At 42.3% G+C, this 14,782-nt stretch overlaps 1 protein-coding gene across 1 annotated transcript in view; it reads right to left on the bottom strand.

The window, feature by feature from the left end:
• ppm1h (protein phosphatase, Mg2+/Mn2+ dependent, 1H) overlaps positions 1–14,782 on the bottom strand; it is a 65,831-nt gene that overhangs the window by 39,540 nt on the left and 11,509 nt on the right. The window contains exons 2-3 of the mRNA XM_050073424.1: positions 9,182–9,347; positions 4,432–4,788 (exon numbers count right to left, since the gene is read on the bottom strand). Of these exons, the coding sequence (XP_049929381.1) occupies positions 4,432–4,788; positions 9,182–9,347 (523 nt within the window). The remainder of the gene's footprint in view (positions 1–4,431; positions 4,789–9,181; positions 9,348–14,782) is intronic.

The raw sequence follows: 14,782 nt of genomic DNA, 5'->3' as shown, positions 1-14,782 counted from the left end.
ATTGTTTCATTTAAAACCCATTGTGGTGGTGTACAGAGCCAAAATGACGACAACTGTATCATTGTCCAAATAATTATGGACCTGACTGTATATACCTGTGTGTTTCCCTTTGTCAGTTTGTCCTGTGCTCATCCCTGTGTTCTTGGTGTTATTCCCTGTGCTGTTTTCTGTCTTTTTAGTTCATTGTTTTATCCCGCTTGGTTTTCAGTTTAGTTCTGGTCCTGCTTTCATTTGGACTTTCTGTTACCTGCTTGATCTGGATGTTTTTTAATCAGCTGCATTAAAGCTTGCTCTTTGTTAAAACTTACAGCTGCCTGTTACTCTGCATTTCCTGAACTGATTTATGACAGACCTCATATTTGTCTTTTTTCCTGTGTGTTCTCTTTTGTTCCCATCCTTATTGAATGCAAAAAATGTTCATAAATAAAAGGTATAAAAGAAAAACACTGTATTTATATGAGCTGTAAGCACAAAAAGGGTGGAGCAGTATATTGTTTTATTGTTTTATTGAGGTCTATGATTATGGGATCAACTTGATTGTGTGTAATTGTTTCACTCTGGTCTTGTTTTTAATCGTTTAAGGGATGGTTTTCTTCTTGTATGCTGTTCTTAATTCAAGTTATTCATTTAAATGTGATGACAGGCATTATGCTGTCATGGCAAACAATGAATTACTCATTACTACTACTATTTAAACCGCTTTGATTTCAAAACAAGAAGAGTGACTTTTAATCTCTCTGTGTAACCAAACATAAGATGACTCTTTCACAACCCAGCAGAGGACAAAAAACAGAGACTGCTGATCGAAAAAAAAAACCCTGATGTTGAAACTGAGGCCAGTGACCTTTGATCTCTTCCCCCTTAAAGCCTGTCAGGCAGGCCCGCACTGTTTTGATTGGCTTTGGTCTCGATCTCTTGGCCTCTGGATGAGTTAAATCTCCAGCATCCACTTACAGCGCTGCCAGATGGCTTGTGTGTGTGACCTGCAGCAGTTAGAAGGGAAAAGTACATCACTTCTCCTGGCTCTGAGGCTGTTGACTGACTGACTGACTGATTGACCGACCAACACCATGTGTTCGAGAGGAACAGTCATATATTATGAATTGGAAAAGGACATGCACAGGGCAGAGCAGGGTGTGGCTTCTGGGGGTCCCTGAATCTATGCTATTCCCTAAAGAAATCTAATATAACTGAGTAAATGATGTTCTGTTGACCTAATATTCAATTCAGAGTACTGAAGACAACATTCACCTGGCGATGTTGGGGATCCTTGATTCGCAATTAAAGCAGCCCAGGTTATTATGTCATGGATTTCAATACAGCAGATTTGTCAGCAATTCTGTGAACTTTACTCCAGCATCATAAAACAAAAACAGGTTTCAAGATTAGTAATGCTTTTTACGCTGAATTCCTGTGTTATATAAAATAGTAACATCAGACAGTGTTTGGCTCTTTTTAGGGGGCAGGAGAGAAAATGAGTCATCCTCAACATTTGCTGTATTATTGCTTCAGGAAATATATGTGTATGTTCAGTATGTTGGCTTTACTGAGTGATTTTTTACATCTATCATGTTTTTCCCAAACGATGTTCAGCTTTTTAGGCATTCTTTTAACTCAAAGGGCTTGAAAAGTGGTGAAAATAGCTGCTGTAAATAGGACCCCCTCCAAGTTTGGGCTGAGCCTTGAATATATTGACAGTGTCTGGCTCTATGTGTCTATGTTATTATTATGGTTTTGGTACTTTAATTCATTCATTCATTCATATTCCATAACCACTTATCCTGTCGGGGGTCACTGGGAGGGCTGGAGCCTATCCCAGCTGACACTGGGCGAGAGGCAGGGTACACCCTGGACAGGTCACCAGACTATCACAGGGCTGACACATAGAGACAGACAACTATTCACACTCACATTCACACCTACGGACAATATAGAGTCACCAATTAACCTGCATGTCTTTGGACTGTGGGAGGAAGACGGAGTACACGGAGGAAACCCATGCTGACACAGGGAGAACATACACACTCCACACAGAAGGGCCCCTCCACCCAGGGTTGAAACCAGGAACCCTCTTGCTGTGAAACGACAATGCACCACCACTAAAACTCTAATGTCGGCTTGATAGCTGTATAAACAAGTAAAGAAAGGAGCAGAGAGCTCTTTGCTGCTACCTTGTAAGCCTACAAGGGACGGTTAATACTCAAAATATAGATTTTGTTGTAGTGTCATTATGGGACTTAAGAGTTTAGATATGCAATAAATCAACCATGTTAGTGCTGTACAGTATATGCCGCAGAGTCACGTGTGCATGCTTATCTTTGTACACCAAGAGCAGGAAACTGTGAGGCTGATGTGCATTTCGCTTGACCGCCTAATTACAGCGAATCAATATGAATTGACTTAGAGAACAATTAGAGGCTAATGGATGTTAAGTAACCATGCCGATTCTTCCATATGTGCACAGATACAGATAAATGTGGTGTAAACAAAGAGTCATTTGGAATTTCTGTATACAATGTGTAGCAACAGTCTTTACCATTGTGCAGTTTCTGCCTAGTTCTGTCATGATGTGGGTGTAAAGTAAATGGCAAATGCGTACAAAAAAAAAATCTTAGATTAACACTTATGGTATTTTGATTGTAGGCCTGCATTTTGCAAACATTACTGTGTCTTTCAAGACATACACATAAATGATGATTTAGAATAATTGGAATTTTAAGTAAAAGCAAAAGAAGCCTACCTTTTAATTAATAAAATAAATCTACATACCTGGATGATGTCATTCTTTATAAACCCTTATAAAGTTTTCAAACAATGATGATGTAGACAAGGTGCGCACGCATTCTGGCAACGGAAGTATGGCGGACCACAACAGCTTGTCAAGGTATGCAAGGGCACTAACCACCAAAGATCGCAAATGCTACTTCGACAGATTGACTTTGGCAAGTGGTAACAGACCTCCAGATCTGTGCGGTATTCATGACTGGGTAGAAGACATTAGTAAGTGGCCCAATATTCAGTGTCCCAATAAAAACACCTGTGGAACCTAGGGCACCACGAAGAAACTACAAGCACATAAGTCACTAGATGCTTATGCCAGGACATAGATTCAGAGTTTTGTGTGTTGAAATCAGAGATCCTTCCTAGTCAAGAGCCCCTTTTACACTGACAGATTTTCCACGAATGTTGGGCCGTTTTGCCGGCAAGCTGCGAGCGTTTAGACACACAGAGCCGGATTGGCGAGTTGATCCGAGGTGCCCAATTTTCAGCCTCGTAGGGTAGTCATATTGGTGGAACCTTTTTAGTTTAAACAGACCAAGGCGGCCTTCCGCAACGGGAGGGGCTGTTGAAGACTTGTGGGAGGAGCTGTTGATGACGCCGCACGTGCGAACCACTGGCGGTGGATAAACAGGAAACAGCTGATAGCAGGAATTAGCAAGCAGCTAGTAACAAGAGGGAAACGCAAACCTGACAGACACTGTAAAGATGAGCAACTGGGGAAACAAGGAATTGCGTGCCCTCCTTGCCCTCGCAAACGAAGAGGCCATTAACCGTCAGATGACGGGGACGGTGAAGGACGGGCCGACTTACAAGAAAATCTCCGAAGGACTGACCAGCAGCGGCTTCCCTCCCACGTCACTGTTTACGTCACACACTGAGCTACACGTTTTGTTACTTGCTCACGCCCCCCATTGCCCCGAAAAAGGTACATTCTGTATAAACAAAATTAGGCAGGCGGCATTTTGCTGCACTCCCCGATTTTGTGTTTATACTGCCAATGCTGAAAGAAGACTGATTGGGCTTTCCTGCAAATTTGCATAATTCCTATCTAAAAAAGGGCTAAAGACAAGGATGCATGGATTTAATCAACAAACCAGAAAACTACAATAGCTTGCAGCCATAGACGCCGCCGATTGCTCTGAAACGGTCCTGAGCCTCTTGGAATCCTGCACAACTTGAGAATGCGCGTGCATCTTTTTGATAGCGTCGGCTGTAAAAGGGTCTATGTAGCCCGCCTATCAATTGTTTATATGACCAATAAACACAGATCAAATTTGACCAGACCTTCTCCCATTTGTCCAGGACATTGAAATCTTCCAGGACATGTGGACTGGCACTAATTTTTACAGAAACCCTGCTGTGAACTGTGAAGAATATAGTCCCAGATTTTGGGGCACAAGTGAGTAAAAAAACAGAATCCATGACAGTATCATTGAGATTGATGAGAGTGAAATTGTTATTTTTCTTAGTGCAAGAACAAGACTAGAAGCCATGAGTAAACATGTCTTCTATGCTCTGTAATCTGAGTGGTGTGCCTGGTGTTTTCACTGCACACTGGAGAGTTGATCTAATACTTTATTTGCAAAAAGGTCAGCACATTCTATAAAAAACTTCCAGACTCCCACTTCACACCGAGCACACGCCTCTTACCATGTCTTTGAAAGCATTCTCGATGGCTCCGACCACCAGGCTCTCGTGTGAAACTTTCTTCTCAGTAAAGAAGCGCGTGGGCGGGGTGCTGGGTGAGCCCGGAGCCCCTGCAGCGCCGCGGAGCGAGGCGGCCCTGGTGAGGGCGCGTTGGGATGTCGGGGTGAGGTGGTGATTGATAGGCTCCTCCCCGAGGCATGTCGGGGGCAGCAGGTTTGGGGTGCAGATGATCTCCGTCACCTCCTGAAGGTGCAGGGCGATGTGGTGATGTAGAAGGCGGGAAGCCACTACAGCCGCCCCAGAGCCGGCGTGGCCATCGAACAACGCCCAGTAGTGCAGGGTTAGGTCTTCAGAGCTCTCCTGGATACAGATAAGAGTAACAAATAACTTAATCGATATATCTGTGGGGTGTAGTCAGCAGAGGAGTTATGTCATCAACCAACCATTTTATGTATAACTTATCCAGCGTGAGAATGATCAGTGAGTTTGTCGGCAGACAACACAACTCATGGCTTAACTTTTTGTAGTCACCAGCAAGAAAATCTGCGTTTACTAGGGCTGTACAATACATAATCCTTTTTTATCATCACAATATAACTACAATGATAAACACATCACGAAAGACTGCGATATTGCACTCTGAATAAGTAAAAATTAGGGCTGTCAAAAAAATAACACACTAAAGAAGTTAGTGCTGATTAATAGCATTCTGTGGTGCCCTTTGACCTGGTGTGTCATTGAAGGCCACAGTGTCACATGATGGAGGCAGACGAGACGACGCTGCTCTGCCCCGTAAATGGAACCTTTGCATTTAAAAAACACCCAGATGAAACTGTAGTTAGGACTTTTCGTACCATTGGATTATTTCAAGCCTGAAATATCACCTCAACCCAAAGCATTTAGCAGCGAGCCCGGAGGTCTGAGCTAGCACAACCTCTGATGCTAGCGCTACGAGCCAGCCTCGTCAAGTCACACTCGACCAGGCGACCAGACACAAACTGAGTAAGTCTATCTGTGACTGATTGTTATGACAGCTTTATTGGTAGTTAAATGAGTGTCTTGCAGATGTGGGTGTGGTTTAGGCAGGTGGTAGGAGGCAGGGTCGTCCGGTCCGAGGTAGGTCACGGGCTTGCTAGCTTTAATTGATGTGGTTTCAGGAGTCAGGTTTAGCTTAGCAGCATAACACTGACTAATTAACTCCCGTGCAAAATGGATTGCGATGGACTGAAGTCCAGTTTTGGTGGTAGAGGAGAGGGGGACAATTGACCTATGGCTAAACCCCGCCCTCAAACGCGAATCACAGTGCGTATAGCCATTCCCATACACTCGGACATTCTCTGCCTGGACGTCCATTGAAATGCATTACAGAAAGTCAGTTTCTTTCGGTTTTATGAGCTTTTTTCTGAGATTTGAAGTTTAAAAATGGTCAAACGGTGTGCATGGGGTACATGCAAAATGCTAAATGCTAAAATGCAATGACTCATCCTTCAAAATGATAAAAGTGTGAGTGTAATTCAAAGCTTCCTTTCTTGCATTAATACAATGTACTGCTGTGGTTCCTTACCTGGAGGGATCCATCCATATCAAGATACTGGAAATTTCAGGGGAAATAAGAAAAAGGAAATAGAGAAAAAAACATATTTCTGCGATATGTGACTTTCATCTTTGTTTTTATATTGGAGAATACTAGATAGTTTTTCTATATGGCCTCTAAAGGGAGAGGAGCAACACTGATGGAAGCAACTGACACAGCAAGCAACCTGTGGTGGGAGACAGGAGTAGATGTTGTGTAGAGGGTCACAAGCCAAAAAGACTGGGAACCACTGATGCATGTGTACTGTCTCAGTGACCAGAAGAATAGAAGGTCTTTTTCATAACCATATTGGACCAAGTTCAGACCCGAGTACGGCTGCCAGAGACTCAAACAGAAAGCTGCACGGTCCAGGTGTTAAAGCTGACATCAGTGCTTCACACATTGCCCGAAGTTTATGGGTGAAAGCTCCAGTCTACTGACACTGCGTTTGAATTCATCCCATACTGTAGGTGTTCAGTGAGGATGCTTTCATTCACCGACGTCTTCTGATCTTAAAGCAGCCTTCATCTTGGGGGGATGCCAAACCTGGTCTGTGATGTTAATGTATGCTCTGGGATCAATGCCTCAATATGCAGGTTTTAATAGGCGCACTGATGTGTTCATCTACAAAGTGCCACCTTCCATGTCATGTTTAGACAGAGTGCCTCACACCTTTGAGTTTGCCGCCTTCAAAAAGTGCAGTAACTCTATGATCTTCCGCCGTCCTGGAGGAAAAAGGCCACGCTTTTTGCAGGTCTGTTAACATCCACATTTGACTCCATTCGAAGTCATAGAGCATTAGTTGGTAGTTGGTTATATTTGCTGAAATTGTCACAATATTCACACAGCACCAAATTCAGACTGATGATCTGTAAAACAAATCATACTCCTCTGCCTACTCTATTGCCTTGCAGCACTTCTAAGGGCCTTACCGCATGTGAATGAAAACAACCAATCAGACCCGAGGAGTGTCTAACATGGCTGGAAATCATGTCATCAAATTTAGCAGTGCTAATCAAATATGAATCAAGATTCTCTTACTGTATTGCCTATTCCCCCCTCAAATGTTTTCACAAACATATTTTAGTGTACTGTCTAGCTGTATAATGAGAACGTTTGTGACCTGGCTGCCACATTGGAAACAGTCGTGCTGAAACAAAATGCCATCCACTTGTCTAGTCCAAATTTTTCCCATTTTACAGCTTAACAGTACACTAAAAATACGTTTCTGAAAACATACGAGGCGAGAAACAGGCAATGCAGTAACTAGGGTTGCCGTCTAACAGTCGACCAAATGTTAGTCGACCTGAAAGGTCATTAGTCGGTAAGATTTCATTGGTCACTTAGTTGCAGAAAAAAAAGCGTGAAACTCTATTAGGAGCTGCGCCTTGTCAAAATAAATCAAAACTTATATGACTGGACCATGTGGGAATTTAATTTGAAAGGACAGACACAGGAAGTGGCCACGCTCAGCAGTCCGACAGGAGTCAGGTTAATTTCCAGGGCTGGTACCTGCGGTTATTCCACAGGCTAGTTAATAACATGTCGGGCAGGAAATCCAAAGTGTGGGATCATTTTGAGAAGGTGAAGGACGAACCCAAGGTGATATGTAAACTCATCTTCATTGGTCGACTACAAACATGACGTATCATCTGAAACATGGAAGTAGCTACATGCCCATTAGCCCACAGCGTCATTAACAGGCGGCTCGCTCAGTGTGTGACGTGCACTTGTAGATAAAATATAGTCATTAGTACGGTTTTGTATTTCTCTGTAATGTAGCACAGTGTTAACAATGTTACTGATACTATTCTTTCTCACACCTTCAACTCAAACCATTGTGTTGCCCCGCCCCAAATATATAGTTTGATAATTAAATTAATATCGTGACAGGATTTTTTGCAGACTGTTTGTCTCATGTACGTCATTTCGAATTTAGTGATAGTTTCAGCAAAAATGACAATTTACCAACTGTAGCTTTATATAATCAAAGTATAGACATAGAGTTGCTAGTACACACCTCTTATTATGCTGTAACACTTTGTAAAGTGAAAAAAAAAGGCTGACTTCTTCTGCAGGGACAGGGTTTATACTGCATTTTTCTGGTCACTGAGTGTAGATCATTGCTAACACATATCTCTGCACACACTACAGCTCTGATCTTCTAAATATAGTGCAGGCAGATTCTACAACATGAGCCTATGAAGCAAGCAAACAGTGCCAAAAAGGCTCTACACTAGTACTCTTATTGGTCTAGTATCGCTGCAGTAGTGAGTCATGAGGTACTTGCATGAGTTTGCTGTAGGCTCTGGGTGGACCTGCGTAAAGTACTGGTGGGCTGAGGGGAAATTTTAGCAGCAGTATTACTTTATATAGATATTTCTGTGTTGCCTTTGGGAATTAAACCCAACAAAATGCTTTACATGAACAGATGAAAGAACAATGAGGAAATCACAGAGTGCATGTCAAATCAGAATTACAGTGAAACACAAGAGATAAACATCAGTGTTAAGTGGCTGCAGCAACAGGAAAAAGCCACCGCTGTTGTCAGTAACTGCAGAAGGCTACATGGCTGACTTCTGTGAGCAAATGAACTCTCATTCGCCTGCCCGTGTTAGTGGCTGTCAAGAGCTGCTGAAGCCCGCGGTTGTGGTGTGTCAAGGACGCTGTGCTGTACGCCCCAATAAACTGCTGATGGGACGGGATGAGGGGACAGTGGGTCCCAACAGCAGGCCCTCAGGGACATTCAAGGACTACATCCACTGTGACCATTACCTGGATTTCATCAGTGAATCAATGCAGAAGCTGCCACTCTGTGATCAGTTTTAACACTTTGTCAAAAAGATGCCTCGGGAAATTAGCATTTGATTTTTAATTCTTAGACTTAAAAGTATAGGTTAGCTAGATCAGTACTGAGCTCGGTGAATTAGCTTTTAGTTTCTTAATGTCACTTTTATTTTGTTTTATTAAATCAATACCTAGAAATCATGACATTAGCAGCACACACGTCTTCCATCCAGTCAGTATGTGATTATTTAGGATAACAAACGGACAAGGGAGGAAGTTTTAACTCATCTTTTCTTGTGGTCATGAAATTGTGTCTGCAGAATGTCATTCAGACTGGAGATGGCGATATTTGTGGACATTTCCTGATGAACCAGACCCATTACTTTGACTCACCAAGCACTCCCGGAGGCCCAAACCCTCTCCGTTGGGCAGGGATGACCTCCTGCGGGCCATGGGGGTCCGGTTGGGCGTGGAGCTTCCTGCAGGTCTCCTCTTGACCACCAGCACCTCACAGCAGGCCTGGTCCTCATTTAGTGTGCTCTTTCCTGCGTTGATTACCCTAAACACAGAGGGGATAACAAGAAACAACAACAGGGAATTTAAGCCATAATAAAAACAATTTCAGTTAATTATATAAAGATAAAATAAGATATTAAAGAAACTGGAGATGTGGCATTAAAAAGCCACATAACAGGAACAATGCAGGAGTGTGTAAATGATGTGTGCAAATATTTATGTAAAGGAATCCAGAAATCTAGTGCAACAGGCAGGCATGATGTGTGTACTATACATGATATAAATATATGGTACAAGTCTGAATAATACTATATAGATAAAAAAGATAATAAGAGACAGAGAGAGAGAGAGAGCCCCTAACAAAGCCTGGGGGACGATATGTTTCCAAGCTGTCATCTTCACTCACATCATTTCAAACACTCCCTTCAATCAGAAACAAAACACTTTGATAGCAGCTGTGTCTTGGATTAAACTCTTCAAAAGGTGATTGTGCATCGCTGCATTTGTCACTACTTTTTTGTTTTGTTTGTTAAATCGAATGCCACTAGTAGAAAAAAATGCTTGCCGGGCCTTTTTATAGTTGCCAGGCAACTTCCCCATTACTTCCTATCTGTGTGGGTACATGAGACTCCGAAAAAGAGGGTGGATCATGGGGAGTACCACCGGTTGTCTTTTTTAGGATGACTCTGGGACAGTTTGACAACCTGCTGTCTATCATCGGGCCGTATAGCTCTGGATATCGCTACCACCAGTTTCTCCTCTATTGTTTACCAACTGTAAACTTGTTGCCGTGACCACCACAGAGCGCCCGCCTCTCAAATCATCTGATTGGACAATGGGAAAAAAGATGACGAAAAAAGAGATGACTAGGGATGGGTATCGTTAAGATTTTAACGGTACTACTACTCTTATCGATCCGGTATTTTTTTTTAAAGATATTTTTGGGGCATTTTTAAGCCTTTATTTGATAGGACAGACAAGTGTGAAGGGGGAGAGAGAGGGGGAGTGATATGCAGCAAAGGGCCACATGCTGGAATCGAACCCGGGCTGCTGCGGCAACAGCCTTGTACATGGGGCGCCTGCTCCACCACTAAGCCACCAACGCCCCATCGATCTGGTATTTTAACGGTACTCTTATCGATACTTTTTGAGGAAGAAAAAAACAAATTAAGAACATAAATTCCTTTATTTTCTCAATTCTCATTATGCAACAAAATAGTTTTTTAACAAAACATTTTACTTTTTACAACTTGAAATGTAAAATACAGAAAATAATAGTGTTGTCACGGTACCAAAATTGGGACCCACGGTATGATACCAGTGAAAGTATCACGGTTCTGAGTAGTATCACAATACCGNGTCGCCGGTAAGCCGTTATCTTGCGCCGCGGAGCACTATGGCCACCGTATTTGACAGGAATACGTACACTTTTGACCGCTTGGCTCTCTCCGCCATCGTTATCTATCTAAAGGTAGGCTACGAGTTTGAGTTGGTGTATGCGCTGTCAGAGCTTATCAATACTGCGGTCTTGAAGAATGTAGCCCCGGGGCTCGTTCAATATCGGGGTTCGGTACCCATCCCTAGAGATTACGTGGGGCTTTTTTCTGCTCTGTGTTGAAGTTTTCCCAACTCAGGGAGTTCAGAGCGCTCTGGCAAAAACACCAGGCACCTGGAGCGTAGAAACGCATGCGTGCCACAAAAACCGTGAGCACAAAGCTTCATTCTTATTAACAACAATTGCAAAAAGCTGCCTTGAGTTGCTAAAATGCTCTCTGTGTGATCAGGGCCTTAATGTTTTGATCTGTCATAAGCATTAGCCGCTCATCCACAAGTAGATGCACACTTCCTTCTTTATGGTTATACCTTTAATGGATGTAGCTTGATAGAAAGAAAGTAGTTCCTACATGAAACTGCTCACAACAAGGTCTGTGGATTGTCTTGAGTAACCAGGCCATGATTTCTGAAAAGAGACATTGCTGTTGAGTTTGTCAAATGTATTTTTTGGCACTCTGAGCACCACAAGCTGAGTGCCATCTAGTTCCATTATATTGGAGAGAAGGCAGACAGCCGATCTCTCTAACACTCTGTAGCTCACACCAAAACAATCTATACTGATAAATAGCACTGCAGGTAAATGGAAAAATAATGCATTTTTGATTTTGGGGTGAACTGTCCCTTTAACATGTTCTTAGGATTATAAAATCCTTCCCCTTCATAACAGCTTTTTTCTTTCTTTTTGCAAATGACAAAGAGAGACTCTGCCAGATAAAATCAGCAGATACACACTCTTTAAATACACATTTCAGTTTGAGACCCACACATGAAGGAGAGGACACAAAGACATAAATACTACAACACCTGGCAGATGGTGCACTGCTGCTGCGAGCTGCTGTAGTCGTGGACGAGCACATGCTGTTTAACAATACTCCAGGCATTCTCGATTTAGCCACTGTCAGTCAGAGATGTTAGGTCAACAGTGGCCCAGAACAAAATGTGATATAAATATGTATTTTTGTGGAAAGCTTGTGTCTTGGTGGGATTGTCACTTTTTACATGCTGTCCTAATAACACAGTTAAGACTTACAGACTGTTAGCACGTCTCAAGTGAGATTCACATCAAATAAATGAGACATTATATGGCTACATGTTGATATGAGAGGCAGTCATTATTACTTCCCTATGGAGGATCCTACGTAAATAATCCTAATTGGTCATGGGGATGAACATGCAGAGAACAGATCCTCCGTCTCCAGCTAAGAAAACACTGTCGGTTGTAAAACCCACAGGATATTGACTGAGCAGACCTTCACTCAGTAAGATTGATTTTAATTGGAGTCTTACACAATGGGCTACTCACCACATCCCCGTCCTGCAAACTAATAATAGCACACTCCCTGTAGTGTGTCAATAAGACAGGGTTAAAGAAAACACTTAATTTGCCTCCACAGCTCCCCAACTAAACCCACAACTACTTATATAAGTATGAGGCTGGGAAAGATGCTCACTTCAGAATAGTGCTGAAAACATTAGTCAGTTAATCAATCAGTCCATTGAAACAAAACTATTATGAATTATAACAAATTTATATTTAAAAAATCATTGATGGTCTTTTTTATAAAACTGGGCCGTCTATGCAGTAGAAAGACGCAAATACTTTTAAAATTGGTGCCAAATGACCAGAGAAAACAGTGAAGAAGGACTGTGGCATTCACTTTTGCCCAAGAGGTAGAAAACCAACAACAACCAGAACGCACAGCATCGCACTGGATCAATAAACACTGCCGCTGGTGGGTGACGTAATGCGAACTTGTCTGTTTGACATAATGGTGGCTGGTAACAGTCTTATTACAGTTATAGTGTAAGCTAAAACATTTAAGGCAAGAAATAGGCAACTCAGCAACCAACACATTCTCACTCAGACCTCGTCACATATTGACATTAGGTCATGGATCGTCCACGTCCTGATACGACGTTAAAGGTACCCTGGGTGCGTTGGTTGTTGACGTTCTGTGACGCCATGTCAGGTTCCACCTGTTACATGCATTGTCCGCTTTCAAAAAACACTTCCGTTTTCACAGGAAATTTAACGTTTACATACGTGGTACATACATGGTTGGGTCTAGACAACAAAAGCACGTAGTTAGGTTTAGAACAAAAGAACAGGGTTTGGCTTTAGAATCTTACAGAACGCGAACACCACTTTACCAAGTGAAAGTCGGTGTTAGTTGGACCCATCCACCACCCGTCCCACCCACCTTAACTTTCGTTCTTGTTCCGCTGCGTTTCCCCCTGACGCCACTGAACGTCATTAAACTATAACGGCGACCACCTGCGACCCTTTTGGTCGTTAAAGGATGGCTTTTTTCATCAGTGTCTGACACCGCAAGTCACTGTCCAAGTGCCGGATTTCGACGACTTCAGAGTAAGACTGGGTTGGTGGTTTATATTTGATCAGCGCTGCTTAGTTTTACCGTTTGACCTCAATTTCAGGCTCACAATGCAAAGCATAATGAACTTTAATACTCAAGTTGTTGGGATATTTGCTCATTTTGCCTTGAAAATGCCAACGTATCAAAATCATCCTTATCAAAAACCAGTCCTGAATCCAGTTTTGTTTTAACTTTAGTGTGTTTGATGCTTATTTTTTAATACCCGATTACTCTGCAAACTATTTCCCACAGCATACTAATCTTGTTTTTAGATATCCAATCTTCCAGGCAGCAGCTGGTTTCAGTTCAAACCACAACTCTCAAGTCTTGTATCCAGTTTGACTTCTCCCACAAGCTTTTAAAGTCACTCTATGAAATGATGATATGGTCTGGAAAAGAAATGCAAGTATATAGTGTGTGTAATACATAGTCAATGCTTTCCTTTAACTGCTTTCCCTAACTTCATATGACGAATACAGGCCACAAACTTCATGCACCGTGCTGCGTGTCTGAGACCAAAGCACTGCAGGGAGCGACGTTCATTTGACCCTGGAAGATCACGAGATTAACAACAGCCGAGCTTTCGAGCCTTTCATCTCTGATACGAGAGGAAAAGCCATCCAGACCCCGAGGCACGAGCTGTGTCCGAGAGCAGGGCTGTCATATTCGGTTACCTCATTTCATTTCTTCACATTTGAGACAATGGCATGACCTTAATTACTCCGTCCGAGCTGTGATCTACAGTGTGCCTCTTTTTGGGGAATCTTGTTCCATATTTTAATTTCTAAAACAAAAAATTTTTCACAAAACACAAGTGATTATAGTTTCTTGAGGTTAGGGTGAGGGGGTAGAATTAATTAATTAATTTAACACTAGATTTGTTTCATTTTTATTGTCATATTGTCATTTATTGTTTGGTAATGCTTTTCATTTTGTTTTCTAAATGCTTCATCAGTATGTGTGTTATCCTGATGTTTCCTTCTGAAACTATGTATGCTGACAGTTTTAAATAAATATTCAAAAGAGGAGAAAGACCAAAGCAACGGAGCAGCAGCTGGGAGTACAGCAGACTCAGTTTCTGGTGTGGATGTTCCAGATAAAAAAGAAACTCAGCATTCAGAGGAAGGAGTGAAGTAAAAAAACAAACAAACTTGAAGATAGCGCTCCTGGGGGCGGGGAAGATGTGGCGAGCTCAGCTGCAGACATATGTTGTGTGCACACGTAGACTGTGTTTGTGTAATAACTCTCACTACTAGAGGGAAAAGACAAAAGTTCTGCACTCCAGCTTTTTTTCATACCGTATGTTAAATCTTTCAGTATGTGCATCATAATCTTACTATATAATGACGAAAACTCTGTCTGTCTGTGGGTGTGTGTGTGTGTGTGTGTTCCACGTTTTCCTCCTCACTGACTTGGTCAATCCATGTGAAATTTGGCACAGTGGTAGAGGGTCATGGGAGGATGCGAATGAAGCAATATTACATCAACTGGCCAAAGGGGGGCGCTATGGCAACCGATTGAAATTGCAAACTTTGAATGGGCATATCTC

This window comes from Epinephelus moara, chromosome 20 (assembly GCF_006386435.1).
Source record: "Epinephelus moara isolate mb chromosome 20, YSFRI_EMoa_1.0, whole genome shotgun sequence".
In the NCBI taxonomy this organism is placed as follows: Eukaryota; Metazoa; Chordata; class Actinopteri; order Perciformes; family Serranidae; genus Epinephelus; species Epinephelus moara.
The sequence above is the reverse complement of the archived record's forward strand: the minus strand, read 5'-3'. Positions and strand labels throughout refer to the sequence as shown.